Raw genomic sequence first — 23,900 nt, 5'->3', positions numbered from 1 at the left:
AAACATATCAACACAGCTCACACAAGCAAGAACTGAAACAATCACTGCAAAAAAAAAAGAAAAAAGCGAATGCTGAGGCCAGGTCAAAAGGTCACAAGAACTGCACATTTATAACCTATTGCAGGAAATAATAAGGGAGAAACCATTTGGCTTGGCATGGTATCAGTGTCTGTAGACAGTCAAAAAACGATCTTCTTCCGTTTGTCATGGACTTTACAAAGGAGGAAGTTATTGTCATGTGTAATGTTGGCAGGTGTTCAAGCTAACAACATGAAAAAAAAGTGTGTATATATTCCATGTTGACATATTAAATGATATGTAGGTTTTAAATCTCTGTTCATGACACAATATGTTCCCGTGTTGAAATTTTTCTTTGGTTTCGATATGACCCTTGCCTGTAGGAGAAAACCATTTTTTTTTTTACTTTTCGTGTATTGATGTTAGTCTTAGCAGGAAAAAAAAAATGCGATATTAAAACTAAACTATTACCACTGTAATTTGCTTCGGATGTTAGCGTACCGAAATAAATATCACAGACATAATATTCCAATATTGCAAGTGAATGAAAATCAAACTGAATATACTTGTGTTGCAGTTGAAAACTCTATAGTCCGTATGTATGTTTGAAACAATGTATCAATACGTTAGAGCGCTCCAAAAGCATTCTACCAGTTAATGTTTATAGCTGATTTTGGTGTTTTTTCTTCGTTAGTTTTTTTTTTCTTAATATTCTTGCCTGATAGATAATTTCTAGGCAGATTTGAGACATAAGGACCTTTCTATAGTATGTAAACCATAAGTTGTAAATCGCTGCAAAATCATAAGTTTCAGGAAATCTATATCTTTACACTTTGTAAAGCAGCTTCCAACATGCACTTTACTGTATATTGAGTGCAATCGCTTTGCTTTAGGAGGAGAAATAACGATAACATGCGTTCTTTCAAGAAGAAAACAAAATAAACACAAACAGAGATTGAAAGGGTTGCTACCAACAGCGAGAAATGAAGCTTTTTTATCACAACACAAAACGATAAAGTTGAGATCAAAGTTGTTGCAGGTGAATAAAACGAAATGTAAAGATAACCGTAAAAGTTTGTACTGATTGCGTGTTTTCTAAAGAGCGCTAAGAAATCAGAAATCTTGACTCTATCGACGGCTCTCAACAGTAAGACACATGTGTTCCACAGTGTTAGATGTTGAGTCCTTATGACTTTGAGGGTTAACCTTCAAACAAGCGAATTTGTCACGGCTGTTATTGTGTTCTACGAAGCGTGCTCGTCGTTAATATCGAGTAAGACTCAGAGGCCTCCTTCGACCCCCTCGGCCAGGAGCTCGAGACCAGTTTCTGACCTACCGTGATAGTCGCTATCATTGTCACTTTCACCGACTGAGTGACGTCATTTATCCATTAAAGGAATGCATTAAGAGAAAAAAAGGGGGCAAAGAACAATCATGAAAATTAGGAGATGATGAGTTACAATCAAACACCACAAGATCGCCTTTACCACACGACGAGCAGCTTGCAATACCATACATGTTCAATAAATAACACACACAAGCACTCGCACTGACACACATTCACATGAAATCATGCAAACACATTATGTATAAAGATCGGTGATTGGTCACGCTAGGCTGTCCTATTCGGTTTGCAATTGAAATTATGTCTTTCGCAGTCATATTCCGTCAGGTATTTTTGACGGACAATCTATGGTTTAAAAAGGGATAAACATACTTTGTGGGTCACAAACGATAGGCAAACAGTGTAAGCCTTTTTTTTTTCTTATATTCTTTTCATTTGCAAATTTTCTTAAGAGTTGTCAACCATGATTAATACCATACAGTTTTCATGACAGGCATAGTTTTTGATTTGTTTTCAATATCATGTTGTAGTTGTGTTGAGAATGCCCCTGACAACACATTTTGACTCTTCGAAACTCCACTACACATCTTCCAGCTAAACCCTGTTTGTCACACTCAATGTCAAGACATCGATTTAATATATTCAAAATTTTGCGTCTTCGTCTTAGCTCTTCACTTTATATGATTTATCTCTGTCAGCGTAGCTTAAGTTATATGTCTGCTTCCTAAACTTCAATATCCTCTAATTTCTTCACTAGTGATAAAAGAATTTATTCCGTCGATAACCATGGCTACCTTGAGGACCACACGAAAAGCTGGATAAATTATGCATTAATCCATCAAACGCCAACGATGAAACCAATCTAGACGGGTCGTTAAGGAAACGGTTTATGCGTCGTATCACAAACATCACGCTGGCTTAGCTTGGACAGAAAAGCAAAGAAAAAAAAAAAGATATACATACATATTCTAACCTGACGTGCCAAATATGATATCGAGTTTTTTGTTCTTTATCACTGTTATTTGGGATGGGTTTTTCTCCCCTTTGGTGGATAGGGAAAAAAATATTTCACCATCAAAGACACAGATTCAAAAAGTGAAACATAATGTCTTCTGCTGTGATTTCATGACATTTCTGACAAGAATGCATGAGAGGTAACAATAGTAACAAGTACACATACACAAAATCATACACACACAATGTTACGAATTGCACGCAAGCACCGTACACACATAAACACACATGCTGGCCTATGCACGAAGTATACACACTTTGCCATAACTCAGATACACGATCACCCGAACTCCCCAACCCATACACTGATGAAAACGAAAAGTCGATCAAGGATAAGATTGAAGTATACAAAGACTGATTTCATAGGAATGCCTTGATTTCTTCGACTTTTATAGTGGAAGTCATATCAAATTTACCCGACGTATTATCTTTGGGGAAGGAAACATTGAGTGTTGAAATATGAGTGTTGTAGTACTTAATGTGACGTCGTAATAAGATGACCCAAAGAGGTACGAGGAATCAGGGCCCTGTTTTATGAAGAGTTAAAATCGATTATAAAGTTGATTTCAACTGTAAGTCTATGGCAGACTGTGTGGTAAGGAAATTTAAAATCGATTTTATCTCTTGATAAAACGGGGCCCTGGTCATTTGAACTCTTGATATCAATGAAACTATTAAGAATTTCGTTATATGTGTCCAATTTTGATATGATTGATACCAATTTGTTGTGTTTTATATCGAAGCTTTTTTATAAATACTCCTTTGATTTACATGACATTGATTCGACTACGGATGATTTCATCATGAAAAAGGTCCCGTTCACACCACTCATATACTCACACGAGGTGTAAAATGGGCATCAACACAGTGACTCGCACACATGCACCCGTCATAGTGGCGCTCTGGGCAAAGTGCTACTCACCTACACACGCTAGCTTTCCATTCACGTACTGGAATTTATAACCTTCCTGGCAAAGACACAGATAGTTTCCGTAAGTGTTCGAGCACCGTCGTCCCCTCGGACAGTTCGCAGTTCCCTCCGCACATTCATCGATATCTGCACATACAAAGAAAATATTCAGTCTTTAGTCCTTCATACATTTCTTCAGTATTCAAACTGACTTCTTTATCTGTCTCAAATACACTCTCAATGCCAAAATAAACAAGTGCAATAGCAGACAAATACGCAGATCAAAAGGTAAAATTATACCCATGGTGAATCGTTGACTTAACACAATTTGTTTTATCAATTTAAAAATTTTTTTATTGGATTATAATCTTATACTTTTCCTAACAAAAGAAAACATGAAAATATTGATGTCACATTTTCTTTACACTATTACTGAACTGCACCTTGACAAAAAAAAAAATGATTTTTGCTTAAAAAAGACCAGAAGCAAGGGAAATTTCAGCGTACCGTAATCAAGTAAAATCTGACTGAAATAGGCATATTGATGTAGGCGTATTGATAATAGCAGATAAATCTCGACAAAGTCTGATTCTAAAGACTAGTGTGATGTCCCTGGAGTCGAGCGAGACAGGCACAGGTGACCAAAATTACCCGTCACGCCCTGCCCGCTTCATCGAATCTTTCCGGCCACAGGGTAATAACGGCATGGTGACCAGGTTAGATCCGGGGTTCAAAGTCAACTCTGTCTCCTTGCCTCGATGCCCTCAGTTGGACAATGTCATGGTGACTAACAAACTTTTTTTTTTAGGAAGTAGCCTCTCTGATGTGGGTCTTTAAGTGTTAAGAAATATCAGTAGAGTTTTATCCACGCCTGACAGTTTGCAACAAAAGAACTGGCTTGACAATATAGATCAATGTACCCTCGAAGAACATTACTCATCAACGAGGGTGAAACGTTTTAATCAAGAGAAGATATAGCAAATTCTAAAATGACTGCATACACGGGGTCAGAAGTTGGTCGCAAGTTTGGTACGTAAACGTCGATCAATTTGTTTGACTTTATCCTTTTATTTTCCCTTTATCCTTTTATTTTCCTCATTAGTGTAGCAATGGAAGGAATACTTCAAATTTCTCTAGATTTATGAAATATACCTCGTCTCTCTACCTCTACCAAACGAAGCTGAGTGTGAACGGCACACCATCAACCCATAATGTACGATTATTTTACCATATTGCCTGAATCTTTTGACTCTCACTTTTTTTTAGACACACAGTCCCGCTGTCTTTTATCTGTAGCAGTATACGATAAAGTGCACAATCTTACGCGATATATCATTGAGAGGATGAATCCTTGCCACCTCATGATAACTAGCATAATAGTTGCTTGGTTTAGAAGCCTGATAGGATGATGTAAATCCATTAATGATACAACCACTACCGAGCAATGTGCTGGAATTATTTCCTTGCTCGCAACTGAACAGATGTGAATACCGGTAACGGATATACAATAGACAGCGGGATGACTTTGTGTGTCTTGAGTGCCACTACATTCATCTACATCTATCCGACCCTGGGAATTAATAACCGTAGACGAATATGTCTCGAAGCCTCGGAAATATTTTTTGCGTGATGTCTGACACTGCTCTCCACACGGCATCCAGAGCGGCGCCTACAGCCGCCGTGCGAATTCGCTTCATCACGATTAACCTGTCGCTAAGCGTCTGGCGGTTTTCATCAGAGTAACAATGAAACCACCTGCTTGTACAAGGATTTAAAGAAGACGAGAAACGCCTACATCAGTCTGCCTCACGAAGACATGTCTGAGCTTCCTTGATTGTTCTTGACATCTTCGTAAGTCTGCCTTTGATGGATCATTGTCAACTGATGTTGAATACGAGCGAATATTCACGCGGATCTTCCTCATTACAAATGGTAATTGAGGAGAACATGTCAATTCTCTAACGTGCTGGGCGCCATCATGAGACGACTAATAATCAACTTTATTTCCAAAAGCTCTCCGAACGAGACAATTCCACCCACCTTACGATGAGGGTGGAAACTAATTCAAATGATAGCTGCCTATAATCAATTCATCATATTATTTTTTCCATTATCAATCTATTCAATTGTAGTGTTTCAAGGTCTCACGAGCACGGAAATCTCGATGAGTTTTATTACCTATGCTGTCAAAGACATGTATTCTCATGACTCATGACTCATAACGCAAAAATGAGATTTTGCCTGTGGCTGAACGATCAGTATGGTTTATAATCATACCATTAGAATTCATCTACAATTATTTCTAGTTCCAAATCAATGGAAAAGAAAAGTCATGGAAATATTGTTTCCATGGTGGTCAGACGGCCTGGATGGAGTGATATATCATTAAAGGGCAGCATGATCCGCATTCACAAGCCTGATTGCTGTACGGCTATATGGATGAGGAAATAACGGGCTTTGGGTCACGTTAGTGGTCAATAATTCAATCGAACCCCACAGACTCGCTAGATGAGCTTACGTGACGCATAGGTCATGTACGTGGCAGAGGCGAGTATCAAAGGACATTTTAGTACACTCACTTAGCTTTGAGTCTTCATGGCATTTGAAAGGATGACTCTATAACCCCCATGCTAAAATTCGAGGATGAAGAGAAACTCTTTACTTGTAAAGAGAATTTCAAATCAATTTCGATCTCCGTACAGAGAGCATCATGCCACCTTCTTTTCTCCAATATTGGAAGTGCAAGGATCAAGCCATTAGCCCTCAGTAATAGTCTCTAATACTTGGCTGCAGCGTCGTTGCAGATACCTTATACTCAATGAGTCTTGCAAAAAACGGGACTTTGTACGTAATAGGTGTCATTAATGGCCCAAAAAACGAACCCTTTTCATGATGATTTTGTTAACTAAAATGTTGTCTAAAAGCGGATTCGAGATGTAATGACTGATGCCGGTACTCACGTTTATACTGAAACATTGGCTTCAACTGCCTGCAATGTCACACTCGTGTGCTGCATGCAATAAATGCATCAACCATGTACTCTCCGCCATAGAAAACTTCTGGATATCTCATAATGACGTCACGATGCAAGTTGATCACTCGACGGGCAACGGAACAAGATTTCGTTGTATAGAAGGTCTCGCCTTTCACCTCGTGCGAAATCTTGAGCCATCCCACCCGAGACCATTATGTATTATTGTATACTGATCTTATCCATGGCGTACACCAACAATAATACATTATTACATTTAACAGAACCTTGAAGAGGTTTTCTGACGTTGTATTTGGCTTTATGACTGTCCACTATTCACTAATTGTTTCGCATGTCTGTTGGCTTCAAGAGTATACTGCTTCCGTTCAAATGACTGCACCTCAGGTTGATTTTATTCTTTTATGATACGCATGTGATTCTAGATTCAGTTGCGAATACAAACCAGTGATGTGATTCAGTTACATTATAAACTTCACAAGCAATGAGAGATCTTTCACCCATTAGGGCATTTAGAGCGCCCAAAGAGCGCTCCTGTACCCCTCTAAGCTCTCTACGAGCCTATTGGGCCCTGGAGCGCTCTAAAGTTACATGCATCGCTCAAGGCTAGGTTCGGGAGCACTCCTGGGCCCAACTTTGTGCATAAATGTGGTATTTGACTACAGGAGTGCTCATAAAGCAGGAACCAGGGTTAGGGAACCACAGGGTGGCGTGACGCCATATGGCATGATGTCTGGGGATGAGTCGGTGGGTTAGCTAGCCATACCTTCACACATAAGGCCATCTGCGGTTATCCTCAGCCCGTCGGGACAGAAGCAGTTAAAGCCGTCTTCGTACTGTACACAGCCGAAGGCACATCGAGTCGAGTAGCACCTGTCGTCACCTGTAGTACGTGCAGGAAAAAAGAACAGAGCATTGTGGTTGATCAACCAGTGGTGTGTCATTATCATCGGATTTTCAGTAACCACGTTAGGTGTGCCAAGCTGCGTTCATCGCATCCATATATTCTACATGCTATTACCAGTGATTACTGTCTACCAAAGATATTTCTAACATGAAAATGCATAATCATTCACCTTAACCTGAATGCTGTTCAGTGGTGCTATGCTCAATAACACCGGAAGACCTCGGAATATGTGGTCATAATGGCCTCTATAGCATCATTTACGAATCACGATGGAAAGTAATGCAATTCCTACCAACATGCTTAATCATAAATTTGGCATTAGTTTGATACAGATTATACATCCTTTATCGGTTTCACCATGAAATAGATCGAAGGACAAATCGTGCGTCAGGCAAATCATTTTGTGTGTGAATACTTACAGAAAATCTTTTTTCCAGTCATGACACTGCACACGAAACACCTGATAATGTATTCCATCTCAAATTAAAATGGTATAAATTGTGGAGTAGAATAACAGCAAATCTGTGTTCTCGAAAAGATAGCTTTCATAGTGTTGCAGTTTACCAACTTGGAGTAACTTATTTACGACTTGTCTAGGGGTCACAGGACAGATGAATTCATGCAGCAATGAAACACTGGAAAGACATCATAACAAGTATTTGATGAAGACATTACAGAAATATCTTCACTACGTTGATTGAAGCTAGCATGCACATCGAAGATGACTTTAAATGACATTGTGCAGTCCTTCAGAAATCTCTACAAGACTTTTGACATGGTTGCCGTGATGGAATTTGATAAGCAGGAGGGGCGCACGCACGCCCCCTACCGCTGGTCTAACACGGGTTGCTTACACAGTGACAGAGGCATGAGAGGGGAGTCCAATATTGTCAATTTTCAGTCCCTTAGCCCTTAATGGTGACAAATGAATTCTGTTGAGAGGAAAAACCTGAAAGAAGCTGTTCTCGTTCAGGGGCTCTCAGATGTTTGGAGTGAATGATACCTGCCCACACTGGAAACGTTTTCTCCAAATAGTTAAGGCCTCTGAACGTTGCAGTGACACCCAGTCCAAAAGGCAAAGAATACGAATTTACAGGCTCCAGCAGAAGGGACAAGATCTTCCTATGAAGTAAATATTCGATGTTGACGAATTCAACGTCCATATTGTTCCCGTTTTGACGAAAACAACAGGTTTGGGGAGCCGTCCACAGTCCACCCACAGGTTCATCCCTGGATCCCTGTCCGCGGTTCCGAGGTTCCCCTTGACAGAGCCTAATCTTCTCCCTAAGCACCTGGATATCCCACAGCTTCAACGCACCCTCGTGTGCCCCTGTGTTGTTGGTATGATGCGACGTAGTTTGTTGTTGTTGGTGCTGTTGATTTTCTTACACTGTACTGTACCAAATTTAAGTGACAGTTCAAATTCTAGATGTTGACGTTGTGTTTCTTTCTTTTTTCTTTCCTTCGCGTCAGCTTTCCAATCGCCTAGAGAATGACATCTACAATGTGTCATATGGGCGTTGGTTTAATCTCTTACCCCGAGTCTTTGGAAGAGAAGGGAAGAACGTATGATTATCATTGTTGCTAAAAATGGACGGTTTTCACAACGACGTTTAGTCGATTAAAGGTAGCGTCACAATTTAGAGATGAAAGTGATCGTAGGAAGTTGAGTAGTCATTAGTTAATTTCCCTAGCTGGTGCCATGGTTTACCCTACCTGAGGTATAATATCGTACTTGCGCCTATGAATTTATTTCTGGAATGTGAAGGCCATACAATGTAAGGAAGACAAACGCGCCTTGAATGTTTGATGAAATATCGATAGACACTTTTTTTTACCTTGCAGAAGAAGGCCTTACATAGAGTAAGTGTCATTTATTGATTTTGCAATTTACCAGTTTCTTTTGAGATTCAGGGATCTCCAGAGGTTTTGAACAGGGTGCTCTGGGTGCTCGAAGGCAATCTGTTAAATTGGCAACGTGGGAAGATGTTGGTCTGACATAGATGGACACGTTCGCCTAAAATTTCAATTATGAACAGAAAGCATTGATAGACAAAAACGAATTAATATAATAATATCATCAAGACATGTGTGCTCATGCGTGAGCTAAACGTTTGTCGGCTTGTTTTCTCTCTTGACCATACTGAGCTTGTATATTGACGTTTGGTTGTTGTACTTTTGTTCGCTTGTTGTAGTTTAAGGTTTCAGTCTAAACAGGACAGCTCGTCTGAATTGGTCAAAATTTGTTTGTGAAGCACTCGAAACATGATTTTATGTGAGCTATGTGATTTTATTTTTTTTTACTTCTATGCCGATTCATTTGGGACTCAGAGCTTGCATTACACGTGAAAGAATCCAATGGAATTAATGAAAGAATCAATCGATTTTTGCTTAGCCACTCAGAGAAGATGATTATGCGAAAGTCGATTTAGTCATATTTCAAACATGAACTTCATTATCTTGTTCTCATCTTTTGTCCATCTTCGAAGTAGGATATACCAGATTAGAACCCTTCTCGCACACGTCGAGGTCTCAGCTCCTATGTGGATGTTCCTGTTATTCATAGGTTCACATACAGGTACACCCCACGGGAGTCGAGTACTTACGGCGGCATGACAATCAGAATGCAGTGAACACGATGACTTCTGACATTTAGTGTTCTCTAGAAAAGGGAAGGAGAAGGGTGGATCTCAAGAGAGCAGGCGATATTTCTCTGTGGTCAACTCTTTTCATCTCTTCCAACACCGACGGTTCTAGTTTCGACTTCCATTCGTCAAAAAACTCCAATCAGAGGAGTTTTGTCTGGACACGAAGATGAAGGAAACAAGAAATGCGAGGTCGTCACGTTTTGGGTTTTACTTTTTTTCCCTTCACGATTCTTCGTTGCCTATTAAAACTGGATGTGCACCAAGACCCGACCGGACATTCTTCTTGGCAAGTAGAATCGTTGGGATATTTGATTTGCCCTTGAATGTTCGATCGATAGCTCAATCGATATCCAAAGTTGTCAGCATGGGTTGCGTGGAGGTGCGATGCATGCACTTATCCCGTAGATGTGTTATTTGAGTCATGTGTGTCACACCAGCGAGGAAAAAAAAGGTGATTTTCAAAATCATCTCATAATGGTTGTTTCTCTTGTTAATGTGCGGCATGGTCACAAATACCAGAATATATAATTTTGATGCCTGGATGCATTCCGTGGATGCAGTCTTTGCAGTAATTCTGCAGTAATACTGGTGATACTAATATTCTTTTTTATTATTATAACCAATCAATTAAGCGTCGTTATACTGACTGTTAATCACTCAAATTTTGCGGAACCATTTTTTTTAATGCTCATGTTTGCTAAAACATGCGCAAATTATATATGTTTTCTATCTGCTTTTTTTTTCTTTTTAGGAAAGACTAACATAAGTTATTGCCATCCTACCATAAGTTTATATATATATATATATATATATATATATATATATATATATATATATATATATATTACCTGAATCATTTCCCTACACGTTAACATGTTTTCGCCCTTTAATTGAATGGAGAAAATGAAGTTTTCACTATCCAATAAAAAGGGCGAAATCCTGTCAAAAACTATACATACGGATATATTTTTTCCCTTTTCTCATGTGAGCTCAAACCGCAACTGCTTCTTACCGCAACTAAACTGGATATGGTCGCTTGTGGGGGGGGGGGGGGGAGTGATACGCCGAATTTGTTTGTTTTGTTTTGTTTTATTTCTGGCCCTGTCTCCAGGTTACTATTAGGCAACTAAAGTATTTCCGAGTGACTGCCAAGATGATGAATTATAAAGGATCTTTACATGAATACATTCATATCTCACAGGCATGAAACATTGCTTCAAACAGGATATCCTGAGGCTATACAATTCCTGTGAAACAGTCGCATTATATATTGTCGAATCAACCATGTCAGCTTGAAAGTGAGCTTTCTACATTAGCGATGTTTGAGTTTTGCCACGATATTTGTGTTGATCGATTGTCTTGCTGTACAATTCACCTGCTAGTTGAGCCCAGAGCGATGGGGAAACTGTCCAATTAACCCGCTAACCTCTAAACTCTGTCCCCTTCTTACGCACTAACAGTTATATTTCTAAATAGGCTGAAGTGGCTTAACTCCGAACCACCCGCGAGCGGATTTTGCCCCATTTCTGGCAAAACGATGAATTGTGTTTATTACCTGTTTGTGGCCAGAAACTCTGGCGCCATAGATTTCATTCATAGATTTCGGGTTAATTGATCGCTGGTTTTGAACTGTCTGTAGAAATGAGATGTTCAATGAGTTTATTTTGTAAATTCTAATGAATAGAATAATTGATGGTTTGTTATTGAATATTTCCTCACCCTATCAATAGCAAGAAGTCAACAAACAATTTTCAGTCGGTCGTTCACCCATTTTTTTTTTTTTTTTGGTCTTTTGTGTTTTCCACGTGTTACTTCGTTCCCACCCCCCATGTTTTAGTCCAGAAAATGTTAAAGTTTGATTTCTCTGTGTCTGTAATGTCTTCGCACATATCATTCAAACATCTTCAAAATGAATAGTTTAATGCATTTGTGTGGGTTGAACGGATGTACTGTTTGTTTGTTCGATTGACTGCTTATCTGTTTAGTCACTTTCTCTTAATGTCGGTACGGTGCAACTCTTTTAAAGGCTAGTCTACGAGTCGAAGTTTTCATCAATGGTATAGTGAAAAAGCAATACCTTACTACAATTTCTTTTTTGGTAGATATGTCAATAAGTCTCAAATCGATCTGGGTTTAATGACAACGTGTACCTACGGGTGCAAGTGTGCCCATCATTGAGAAGAAGAAAGCCGTGGTCGCAGTAGCAGCGGTAGGATCCTGGCGTGTTCATACAGCGATGTTGACAGGGCCTCACGCTGCACTCATTGTAATCTGGAGAGGGTGAGAAAAGAGGACAGAATTGACATTTTATTTCTGTATTTTGTAGATCTGTGATAATTCACTGCGAAATCCTAAATACCGACTGAAAAAGCTGGCAGAACCGGAAGGATGATAACGACGATGACGACGACGATGATGATGCCGATGACGACTACGACGAAGACAACGATGATGAATACGATGATAATATTGATGAATTTGATGATGAGGATGATGATGAGGATGATGATGACGATGATGATGATGATGATGATGATTATGATGGCTATGATGATGAAGATGATAATGTTGAACAGCACTTATATAGTGACATTTATCTATATAGAACATTCAAAGGCGTCCAGCTCTCACAACATGTGACATAGTTGTTATTCACAAAGTTCCTGGAAAAGATGGGTCTTTATGACGGCAAGAAGGTAATACTTTGGAGTAGGATGGGAAAACAAGGTCTTAACGTATACTGCTGAACTCAAATCTAATATTACGATTACAATTACGATTACAATAACGATTTCGACATGCTGAAGATGATTATCTATAGCTCCTGGATATGAATGTTTATGAGTATACGATGTGCATGTACAGTGAGCAGGCTTTGAGAAGTTGAGAAGTTTGAAGTTGAGAACATCTTGAGTGGACTTTGGATTTGTTTCGTTTTCTTGTTTTTCTTTACTTTTTGTAGAAACATCCTGATGTAATTCAGTTGCATTAGGAAATTAGCTTAAAAGGAAAACTAGAGGAACCAGATATTCATTTTGTCATGAACAATATTTCATTGCTGTATTTTTAAAAGATGGTTACAAATGATAAAAGTAATTATGTACGGAAAATAGATGAAGACTCGCTGTCTGCATGAAATGTCTCAAAGCAGCTGATAGCTGCTTTCAGGAAGATATCCCTGGGAGATTTTGGTGCGTGATTTTGAAAACCACAGTTATCTAACCTCTAAAAAGAGCAAATTCAAAAGTAAACAGAAAGAAAAAACAGGAGAAGGGTAAGAGAATGGTAGAAATCGACTAAATTTGAATGAATCGCGCACACGTTCTCTGTCGTTGAATATGTCATTTGCCAAGAGTGCAAAACTCATTAAGTTGTTTTGATTTTAGAACACGCTATGGGATTTGTAGACGCGTGTACGTCGGGAAATCTTTACTCTAAAGGTTATCACTACTTGGATACTGTGAAAACTGGAGGCACCTTGTCGCCTTGTTAGCATCCAATATGGCAATGAACGAAAGTTCAGACTTTTGGACGGATACTTAATCAGCGCTATCGCTTCATCTCACAAATCTCGAGACAGCAGTGAAACTGGTGGCCTTTTGAGGCTGTAGACGATACGGTGTAAGTGATTTCTTCCAAAGAGAAATATTGTCTGTCTATTCACTGTCCCGCGGGGACTTGAGATGTTTTCATGTGGTGAAGCCCAGTCAGTCTCGGGGCCTTCTGTCTAGTGTGGGCAGAGCTTGATTCAGACTAACATTGAAAGCTATGGCTTCCTCAGCCCGAATGTGCCCTACCAGCGTCACATGATCACGAACTCTCAGTACTTCTTGCGTTGGCGCGCCTCTTGATTCGACATGCCAAACGTGTAGTTCAACCCCGCGATAAGAATCGATTGTATGCGGATATTCCCATTACTTAATTCCGCGCTTTCTTTTTCGGCTTAGCTACACACTGTCTGAGAACATCTTGTTTTGATTATTCAAGGTTACACGAACGTTCTGTAGGGGAAATTACAAACACGACCGTAGGGGGAAACATTAATTCTCGGCAAAGTTTTTAAGGCCAAGGTCTATTATGGTGGGTGTTCACATGCGGTTGGGGTAGTGAGAGAAAGAGTCAGAGGTAGGGTGCGCAACATCATGAGGACGACATTTCAAATCGTGCCCTTTCCATGGTGGCGTCCTCACTTTCTGACGGATGGCGCCTGGGAGATGTAATCTCGGCCTCCCCCCTTTCCGCCCCCTTTTCGCGTGGAACCAGGAATCGATGTTCCCTTGAGCATCATCAACCGGCTATGGGGAGGAATGCGAGACTTCGGTAGACATAAAAATAGCATACAAGTCTACAACGAAGAATGAATGGTCGCTCTTCTTGTCGCAAACTGAATACACACTCGGATATTTTCACGCTAAAGTTCATTGTGTATGTGTTTACAAGCTATTAAGATTGAGATCATATTCCTCAGCCGCAGTCACTAGTATTAGGTTTATTTGGTAGCTTTTTTTTTTTTTAAACTAGCATCTCCATATCATCCCATATAATACTCTTAGGTTTAGTTGCAGCTGCTATGTTCAGAGTCGTCAGCAGGACGTTTGTCTTTGTAATGTTGTGTCAGCTTTTACGCATACACAACCATGATCATACGAAAATCACATTATTTTCGTTTATCCGTGAATCAATCCATCAAAGACACAAAACACCCTTTTAACTTCTAAGATCACCTTGTATACCAAAAGGCTTTAGTGTCCTTTATGTAGTGGCTGAATGATTTTGTAAATTAAATTAAAAAAATCCCTTGATCTCGAGTCAGCTTCTTGAACTCTCCGTAACGCGCAATGAATGCAGGGAAGGCGACTTCTCAATATGAGAATTGCATTTGAAATGCACGCCACGGATTCGTGCCAGCATTAGAATGATTACAACGGAGTCCTCCATAAGAACATTATATCTGTTTGGAAATCTGTACATATCATCCAGATCATGATAGACGATTTGATGTGTAATCCATAACACTGAAATATTCATGACCTTTTTTTTTTATTTTTGCTTTTATTTTCCAGGGTTATTTTGGCTTGTGAAAGACATGAAGAATCTTTACCAGGAGAGGAATCTGGTAAGAGATACCATGATGCCTGATGTCAACATTGTACCTTGCTACTGGATGGTTTATTGAGGGACTGAATAAGACTACAAAAATTTACGTGTCATGACACGTTACAAAATGTTAGAGTTTCATACATTTCAATCTCATACGATACATGCATGATATAGGGCGACAAAGATTTCACTCGATCTGTTTCCCGTATGATGAAATATTTTAATTGCTTGTAAATAAATTGTACAGTCATTACTTTTAAATCCGTCCTATACATTACATCAGATTGTTCGCCACGAACTGAATATCGCATGATGAGTACCAAATGGTTGAATGTGTCAGATAATCACGAGGCAATATCGGCACATGGATAATAAATGTGAATTAGAACCCCTTGGAATACTAACACCCCTGTCTACAATGCTTTGGGGAACACGTATTTCTGTTTGCTGGTGTCCGTGTACTTGCGAAGAGCTTCTCCGCTCCTCGCGACTACGTGACTAGACGGAAAAACGACTAGCGACACATTCCTCGCACGCCGAAGCCCTGATCGACAGCGTTGATGATCGTCGGAAGTGACTCGTAGTTCAAGGATTTGTGAGGAGAGTGATGTGCGCGCCAATCATACCCTAGACGAAGTGTTACTTTTTTCCCCTCCCACGTCACAACTATGTCGCTTGGTAAACAGGGACAAAGTAACCCGTTACTTCAGTATGATTATGATATACCGCAGGTGTACAAAGATAGCTTACAATAATGTAATGGCAAAGCAGCGAGCAGAAATCTTTATTTAAGGCTGGATTTTGTGTGTTAAGTGTATTTAGGACAAGATGGGTAGCCGTGGCGTGTGTGGATGAGGTTTACGCAAAGACTGCAACCCTCACACCATTTCCCAAACTCTTCGAAATACTGTATCTTGATTTATAATAATATAAAAGTACCTATTTCAAACGAAACAAGTCATTACGATCCCATTGTCAATGGTTACCTCTTAAGAGTGATCCGATTCATGAGAAGGATTGTCAAAAACAGAATATCCTCGACTAAGTTTAAGAAGAAGGTTAAAAAGTTTTTACACTCTTTAATATCGACCATCGGTTTGAAATGTTGGAGGGAGTGGAACATTGTTCCCTATACCATGAAGCTGTATTCTCGATTTTTTTATTGTGCGCGTTATTATGACTGTAGGACATCGACGAAATCAGTAGCGATTTCTAAGGAGAGAGGCAAGGGGCAGCAGCGGTTTTCCAGATTTTAACTTTCTACGTTTAAGGATATTACATTACTGTAGTTTTGAAGTTGCCGAAACCTACGATTTTCGAAACCAACTCAAGTAATCCTGACGTATATGACTGCAGTCTGACATTTTGTAAAACCGTACGCAGTACAGAGTCAAGAAACATAGCCTTTTTTGTCATTTTTGTTGTTTGCTGTTCGTTTCTTCTTCTTTAAAAAAAAAGAAAAAAAAAACCTTTACAGGTGCATAGTGGGATCCGCAGAATAGTGATCTGTGATGGCATTATAGAATCTGTTGAGTTTAAAGGGAACGCAAACCCAAAAAGACAATAGATGCAAAAGTTATGAATTTTTAAAGTTTGGTGTTGGAACCGCTGGATGAGGAGACTACTAGAGATTATGACGTATGAGTGGACAATATTATAAAGAACATATAACGAAAATTCTACAAGAATTCATTTTTCATGAAAATTACAAATGCCATCAACTTGATACTGACATATGTTGTTTTTCTGTATTTCATTTTTATCATTTCCTATTGCTTCCTTTCATATATGATATTCGTTCTTGAAAAAAAAAATGTATGTAAGATCCAAACGTTACGAATATTAGCTGTGTAAATGACTATGTAAGTATTTTGTTGATTTGTGGATTTGTATTGATTTTGAAATGCAGAAATAAAAACTGAACTGAACTGAATATGTTAAGGGTAGCAATTATTCCCCCTGCTTTCTGAAAGCGGTTAGTCAAGTGCTCTTTCATAATGCTAGAAAAGTGAATTTTGTTGAATTTCCTTTATATTTTCTTTGTATTGTTGTCCACTTATACGTCATAACCTCTAGTGGTCTCCTCATCCAGCGGTTCAAACACCAAAACTTTAAAAATTCATAACTTTTGCATCGATTGTCCAATTTTCCTCAAACTTTCACTGATGTGTTCTACTAATGTTGCTGCTTTCACTCAATCCACATTGCTCTTTGGGTTTGCGTTCCCTTAAAGTGACTACACGCGTGCTATATGGGTCGAAGATATTGTAACTTCCAGAAGTCATTGTATACCGTTTATCTATGTAGAGATCAATGAGCACACGATGTGTGTTCTGTGAATAAATTTATTTCAAATCTCTTCATCTTGATAATTGCAAAGAGAAAACCGTGACCTTAGATAAACGTCTTATTAACATTCCCGCCATTCACTGCTAACTCAAGGGACGATCTTACGAGTGGAACCTTTATTATGAATATGTATTTTGATGCATATCAACCCTGAGATCCCTGACCATGATGGACAACACATCCTTACATAGATATGAAGTTTGCTGAGGGTAGGTAATAGATGCATCATTACATTCTTGGTAAATTTAGAAAGGCACGTGGATTATTTCAAACGTTAGACAAACGTCGTCTCGGAACGGACTGCGTCAATCACGTAGCGCGGAAAGGGCTGTGGATTCCTGCCATCTGGTATTGAAGAGAACCAAATAATCTCGCTAGTGAATGACGGATTTGCGCGAACTCCTTGGTTCCATCATCCATGGGGGCATGGTCTCGGAAAAACATATTGACGTCATAAACGCAAAAGGTTTCAGAAAACTTTTAGAAATGCTAGACCTAACACTTATTTCTTTTATGATTCTGTTTTCAGTTGAAAAGTCGTTGCTGTATCGTTTTATTTAATTTCAGTCTCTGCAGCATAAAGATCTGCACATCGTCTTTCTCATCCTGAAGTTTGTGGAAGAATCGGCGAATGAATGCGTCATTTAAATAAAATACAGCAAACCTCGCCTTAGTAACACTCGCCTGAGTCCAGAATTGACAAAATAAAAAGAAATCTACCCCGGACTGATATAAACGTGTGTAAGTGCTACTGTGTAAGTTGAAATTCACATAAAGTTGAAGGATTTTCTTCAATTTTTGTTTGGACTTCACTTAGGCGAGGTTGACCATCTATGGATCTAGTTCGTAAGTTTTTGAATGCTTAGAAGTGAACCCACGCTGTGTGTGAATTGACGGAAGCACAGATCAGAGCAAGAAGGTACCAGGGCGAGCCCCTCTCGATCTGCCACTGGTGTTCCACGGGGGAGGTTAATTCCAGTTATTGCTTAGATTCTTCAGTCATAACGATCGATTCATTTCTCTGGCATCTCAAGATCTCCAGTGTCACAGTTTGTGGAAGAGATCACTCCTGTTTTTCATATGGACATCGGACATATCAAAACAAAGTGGACTTTTCGTGAAACCTGCTCGCCAGAATTCGATCCAGATTATTTCCTGGCTCGCCATGAGGTCAGCTCACTCTTGTCAGACCATCTGGCGTCCAGACGTTTCGTGACACGGTATCCCGCTGAAAGTCATGAGAGTCACTTTTTGGAAGACAGGTAAAAGAGACGAAAAATTACCTTAACCCGACTTTTTTCAATCGTCCTTCCCCTCCGTGCGCTACTGTCATACATATTTTACATCACATAGACAAGAAGTATACGGGGGATATTCGTTATTCCGAACTTTGCCGAATAAGGTTCCTAATTCTGAAAATGAAATACTGTTCGTTATTACAAAGGGTCGTTATTCAGAAGGTTTATAATTCGTCGGTCTTATGCCAAAAGGGCACTAATAGTGTACAAAGTCTATGGCGTTACAAGGGCCTTTTGGCGTAAGGCCGACGAATTCCGGTAATGAAACACGGTTCGCTATTCATATAACGAAAAGAAGGTGTGTATTATCGAACTTTAACCAAATATACCAGCACATTGTGATAGGCGAGGAACACACACGGAGTGTGAGGCGAAATTAGATGAACTGTGCTAGTGTCGTTCTTTTAAGTTATCATGGATCGGGGGAAAAGGCATGGGAAGGACCTAGTTGGTTAGCTTACTCATAGAGACAGGGTATATCGAGTTAGATATTACACTTGCATGGTGAGAAGGGAGGATCAAATCGCCTGAATTATAAATGGCCCATATCTGCCCTTCAACAGGTACGCAGTCCCTCGGCATCACAGCGTGACCTCCGAAATCTTATCGGTGAACTTCCGGTTTTTCCGGTCACGCATTATCGAGCAGAGAGTTAAAGCGTAGTCTGACACGCGACGGAGAATCATGTATATCTTTTTCCAAGGCTAAGGGTGGGATTTCACGGAGCACGCGAACGATTTGCGAAGGACGCGAATGACAAAATCCAACATTCGGAAAAGTTTTTCTCCGAATGTTTTCCGACAATGAAGCCGAAAACTATTCTTGCGCAATTTGTGCGAAGTTTCCACGACGCATGTGCGAATGTCGTGTGTATCATTGCTAAAGTACAGCATGTTACGTACACGAAGAACACGCGACGGAAATGCGAACAACGAAAAATTTTCAATAATCATGGGAGAAAATGTACCCAAGGAGAGGTGGAAGCTGTCTTGAGTTGAATTTTTTTTCTTTCCTCTATTTCTCCTTTCTTTTTCTCTCATTTCTCTATCGTGTGCTTGCCGACATTTTTTTCCCTAGGACATATCTCCACTAGTAAAGCCTTTGATCTTTTTTTTCTTTTTTTTTTTTGCAGTTCCTCCAATACATAATCTCTATAGTTCAAATGAAATTTTATATACTTTAGATTAATTTTAAGTGTATTCTACGATTTTTTTTATATCAAACATTTATTTCTCTTTGCTAGTATTTAATTTCTTTATTATAATTGTTTGATGTTTAGATTTATGTTACGATTTTTATTTGTAGAAAACGTATAGGTCATACATCCCCCAAACGTGCGCTAAACGTTCGCAAGAATATCTCAAAAGGTACGCGAACAGTTTGCGATTACGTCGTAAAATGTTCGGAAAAACTTCGCAGATTTCGCGTAACGTACGCGAGACATTCTCCAAAGTTTCGGAGTCTGTTTGGGGTTTCACGAACATTTTGCGAACATCGCGCGTGTCTTGCGATGGTCTTGTGCATATGACGAGGCTTTAAAGACACTTTCGAGAACAATTCACGAGCAAATCACGACCAAGTGTGCGGAAAAGGTTTGCAAAAAATTTCAAACTTTTTTGAAATTCTCGCCGAAGTAAAAACGACATTCGCGAACAATTGACGACGCTTCCGAACCCTCACGTTCGTTTGACAATCTTTTGCAGACTAAAATACGAATGCTGGATTTTGCTATTCGCGTCCTTCGCAAATCGTTCGCGTGCTCCGTGAAATCCCACCCTAAGCGCGCGGCATCTTCATATCAGTCGTCCTATACTACAGGTTTGGACAAAATCTATTTTCTAGTGTACATTCCGATCCAATTTGTTTATTTATCTCGTCCCCTCTACGATATGAAACTGATGACCATAGAAACGTGTGGCTGGACTGTATGAAAGTTATGAAGAAAGTGTCTACTGACGAATATTGACGACATTTGAATTAGAATTAACATTTTAATGCGATCAAAAATGAAATCAATAATAATTAAATAAAGTCAAAATTTTGAACTGAAGTCTATCGAGTCAATGCTCTGTGTCAAAAATAGATGGTAATAGATTGATGCTGAACAAATCATTTTATGAGACTTTGTTATTTTTCCCCCACAAGAACCAATATAGGGTATAGCTGCTTAAGGTTACAAACATTTAACTTCAGTCAAGAGTCACCTTATCCGCAATAGCAGAATTCATGAAAGATGAAAGAAAGAAAAAAAAATGTTTTTCCCTAAATACATAAGAATTTAATGATTTCGAGATACGAGAGAAACAGCGTTTGGTTTTTCATTGCAGGGTGGAAACTTGAAAACAAGATGCTTATGTTAACCCTGTAACTGACTGTTTGATTCAAAACGTCGTTACGATTTGCAGTAGTTCATTTGACAGTTTTGCTTCCAGGAGTAAATGTTTCAATTGAACTTCACATCCAATGTACATCAAATATCAAGAAACTGAAGGCTGTCCTTGAAGCAAAGCACGAACCTCTTTCTATGCAAGTACCTCGTTTGGGCTGCAGGGTTACGGAGGATGTAGCTATCAATCAAGGGCACCTCGCGTTGAGGTTGATTTTTTTTTTTTTCAGGGGAGGAAAAAATCCCATCGCACCCCGATCTGATGTCGCCAATCGAGACGAATGCGAATGATATCCATGGCCTCGAGAAGTGATACTCAACAACGGTTCCCACCTCACGATCCACTCCTCCTCTAGCATATACTTCTAATATGATACAGAAGGTTCTATGCGTTTGATGTTTAGAATACCAATGAACACACTTTTGGCACTGGTTTCAATTTATAAAAAGTTTCTTTGGAGGAACATGACCAATGTTACACAATTATCTTTTTCGCACGCCTGAGTTGTAGATTGCATTGAATGATAAGCAAAATAAGAAAAAAAAATCAGAAGTTATTTTGTTGACAATATGAAGGACAGGGCGTCAGTAACTTCTGGAAACCAAAAGCATAGATTTCGTTATCGGGATCTGCGCTATACATATAAATAAACCCACAGCTCACAAAATGAATGTAGTTACTATCCAAAACCTGACATTAGACAAAGATCACCTTGAGAAATGTTATTAAGAATGCATAAAATGTCGTGTGGTTTCTTTTTCATCTTCTGTCACGAGCAACAGGAGATTTGCTCGAGTTCCATGCATGTTTGGCAAAAAGTATCACAAAACTATAGAGCAAAGCCTATCTATCTATCTATCTATCTATCTATCTATCTATCTATCTATCTATCTATCTATCTATTTATATATCTGTCTGTCTGTCTGTCTATCTATTTACAATTTCATTATATGTAATATCATTACTTTTGGTACAAGGACAGAACTAGTCAAAGTTCAGTTCAGAGTCAAGCTCAAGGCTTTACCAGACAATGGGTCTCATGTGACTGTCTGATTCATTGCACCAGTGAGCTCTGGGGTAACCATGACAACAGGAAGCGGAAAGGGGATGTTTATGGGATGGTTTAAAGGAAGGGAGGGGTGTGGAGGGGAGGGGAGCGCAGTAGGGGACAAGGAAGGGTGAGTGGAAATTAGAACACTTGAGTCATGTCAACTTACCTCCAGCCTTATCGTCAGCGTAGATCGTTAATATAGGAATAAAATGAAGAGGGGGGGGGGGGGGGTGCTCAATAGGAGGAAGGGGAGAAACTTAAGGATCTTCTAAATCTCGCGGTATTTCAAATTGAAATGTCAGTCTCAAGTAGAATGCGCATTTCCTTTTTCTTACATAACAGTTTTACGCAAACAATTCAGTGCGAGAGCTTCCTACACCACTGGGGCTGCTGTATCAGCCAGTATTTGTGATTGAGTGATCAAGAGTTCTGGGGATTTTCTTTTTGCACTTATTGAGTGACTTTGTCGACCCCCGCCTCCTAGTTTACGAGTCCGTAGTCAGTGAATGGATTTTGATGGGTGACTAAGGATGAGCTGATGACGAGAAATTGGGTGGAAATGTAGGACATAATCGAATCACTCATTGATCTGAGGGAAGCTGAGGAGCTGGATGGATGAATGAGGACAATCGGAGTGGTGGTTTTACATCAGCCTTCTTGTTAGCGACGGTGGGGAGGGAGTAAAAAATGATTTAGTTTGGGGGACGCCATATTAGAGGCAAAGTGGACGAGATCATTCACTGCGCACAACCGCTAAGACATTTATTTCTGCGCACAAAAACTACAACTGCTTTCCTGCTGGAACAAGAAGGCGTGAGATCACAACATTTTACAGTAAGCATGGTGCCATGGATTGGGAAACTGTTCTTGCTCTTGCTATTGTTGTTGTTGTTTCATGTTGACGTCATTTCTGATGGCCTTCACATGAGGCCCATGGGTTCTTTACGCAGACTTCAGTCTCCTCCGTTTCTCCGTAGTCAGAAGACACCGCGTGTCGTGAACCAGAGATACAGCCTAATTAACCCAATATCAGGGGTGGTAATGCTTGCTTGTGGCATTGACCATATTAGCAGGTTTGATATCAGGGAATCTAATGGTGTAATAAGTTGAGCAGTTAAGATTTCATTTCTGGCATAAAGGAAAGTAAATTATCGGCTTTTTCGTCTTCTATTGACATTACTTTTGGGCTTAACGAATTATCAAATATCTGAAATTAGCTAGTAAACATCTCCATTAAAAAGCCCTATTTCTTACTACAACGATTGCTTGGGTTTATAGAGAACTTTGTCTCCAGGGTGGCTAATGGCGCATTGTGAGGCAGTTTAAGACTAATGGGATAAATGGGAGAAATAAAAACAGGTCAAGGTAATATGCTACCAAAATTTGACAACATTGAATGCACACTTTGAGAGCTGTTAGCGCTTTTCCGAGGGGTGAATATGAGGTCAGATCTATCATTGGATTTTCGCTTCAATAGGAATTACTGATCTAACTACAATCTCGACCAACTGTTTCCTACCGCCAACGTGTAGAGCCGAATGGTCATTAATGCGGGGTACTTCTAAAGACCTTGTGATATTGAGTAAAACTATAAATACTTTGTTTTGTATATAAGCCAATTTTGGATAGGTGTTGAAAGGTAATGTTATCAATATTTTATAAACAAGCATCAACGAGGACAGAAGATAACCATAGAATTGGCATTGGCAAACGAAGTCGGGATCAGAACATTATTTTCAATTCCTCTTTAAGAATGACTGCTCGTAAGAATTGAAATTACTGTTACTGTAATTGGGGCTTTTCCGGTCAAGTCATGTTTTATTTTCTCTTCAAATATTGCTTTCTTGTCACATTTTGTTGCCTTCGTCATTTCGTATTATTTTC

At 39.4% G+C, this 23,900-nt stretch overlaps 1 protein-coding gene across 1 annotated transcript in view; it reads right to left on the bottom strand.

Moving 5' to 3' along the window:
- LOC140234903 (uncharacterized) overlaps nt 1–23,900 on the bottom strand; it is an 85,615-nt gene that overhangs the window by 31,635 nt on the left and 30,080 nt on the right. The window contains exons 4-6 of the mRNA XM_072314944.1: nt 11,986–12,102; nt 7,043–7,159; nt 3,300–3,434 (exon numbers count right to left, since the gene is read on the bottom strand). Of these exons, the coding sequence (XP_072171045.1) occupies nt 3,300–3,434; nt 7,043–7,159; nt 11,986–12,102 (369 nt within the window). The remainder of the gene's footprint in view (nt 1–3,299; nt 3,435–7,042; nt 7,160–11,985; nt 12,103–23,900) is intronic.

The sequence above is a fragment of the Diadema setosum genome, chromosome 11, assembly GCF_964275005.1.
Source record: "Diadema setosum chromosome 11, eeDiaSeto1, whole genome shotgun sequence".
Lineage (NCBI taxonomy): Eukaryota > Metazoa > Echinodermata > Echinoidea > Diadematoida > Diadematidae > Diadema > Diadema setosum.
The sequence above is the reverse complement of the archived record's forward strand: the minus strand, read 5'-3'. Positions and strand labels throughout refer to the sequence as shown.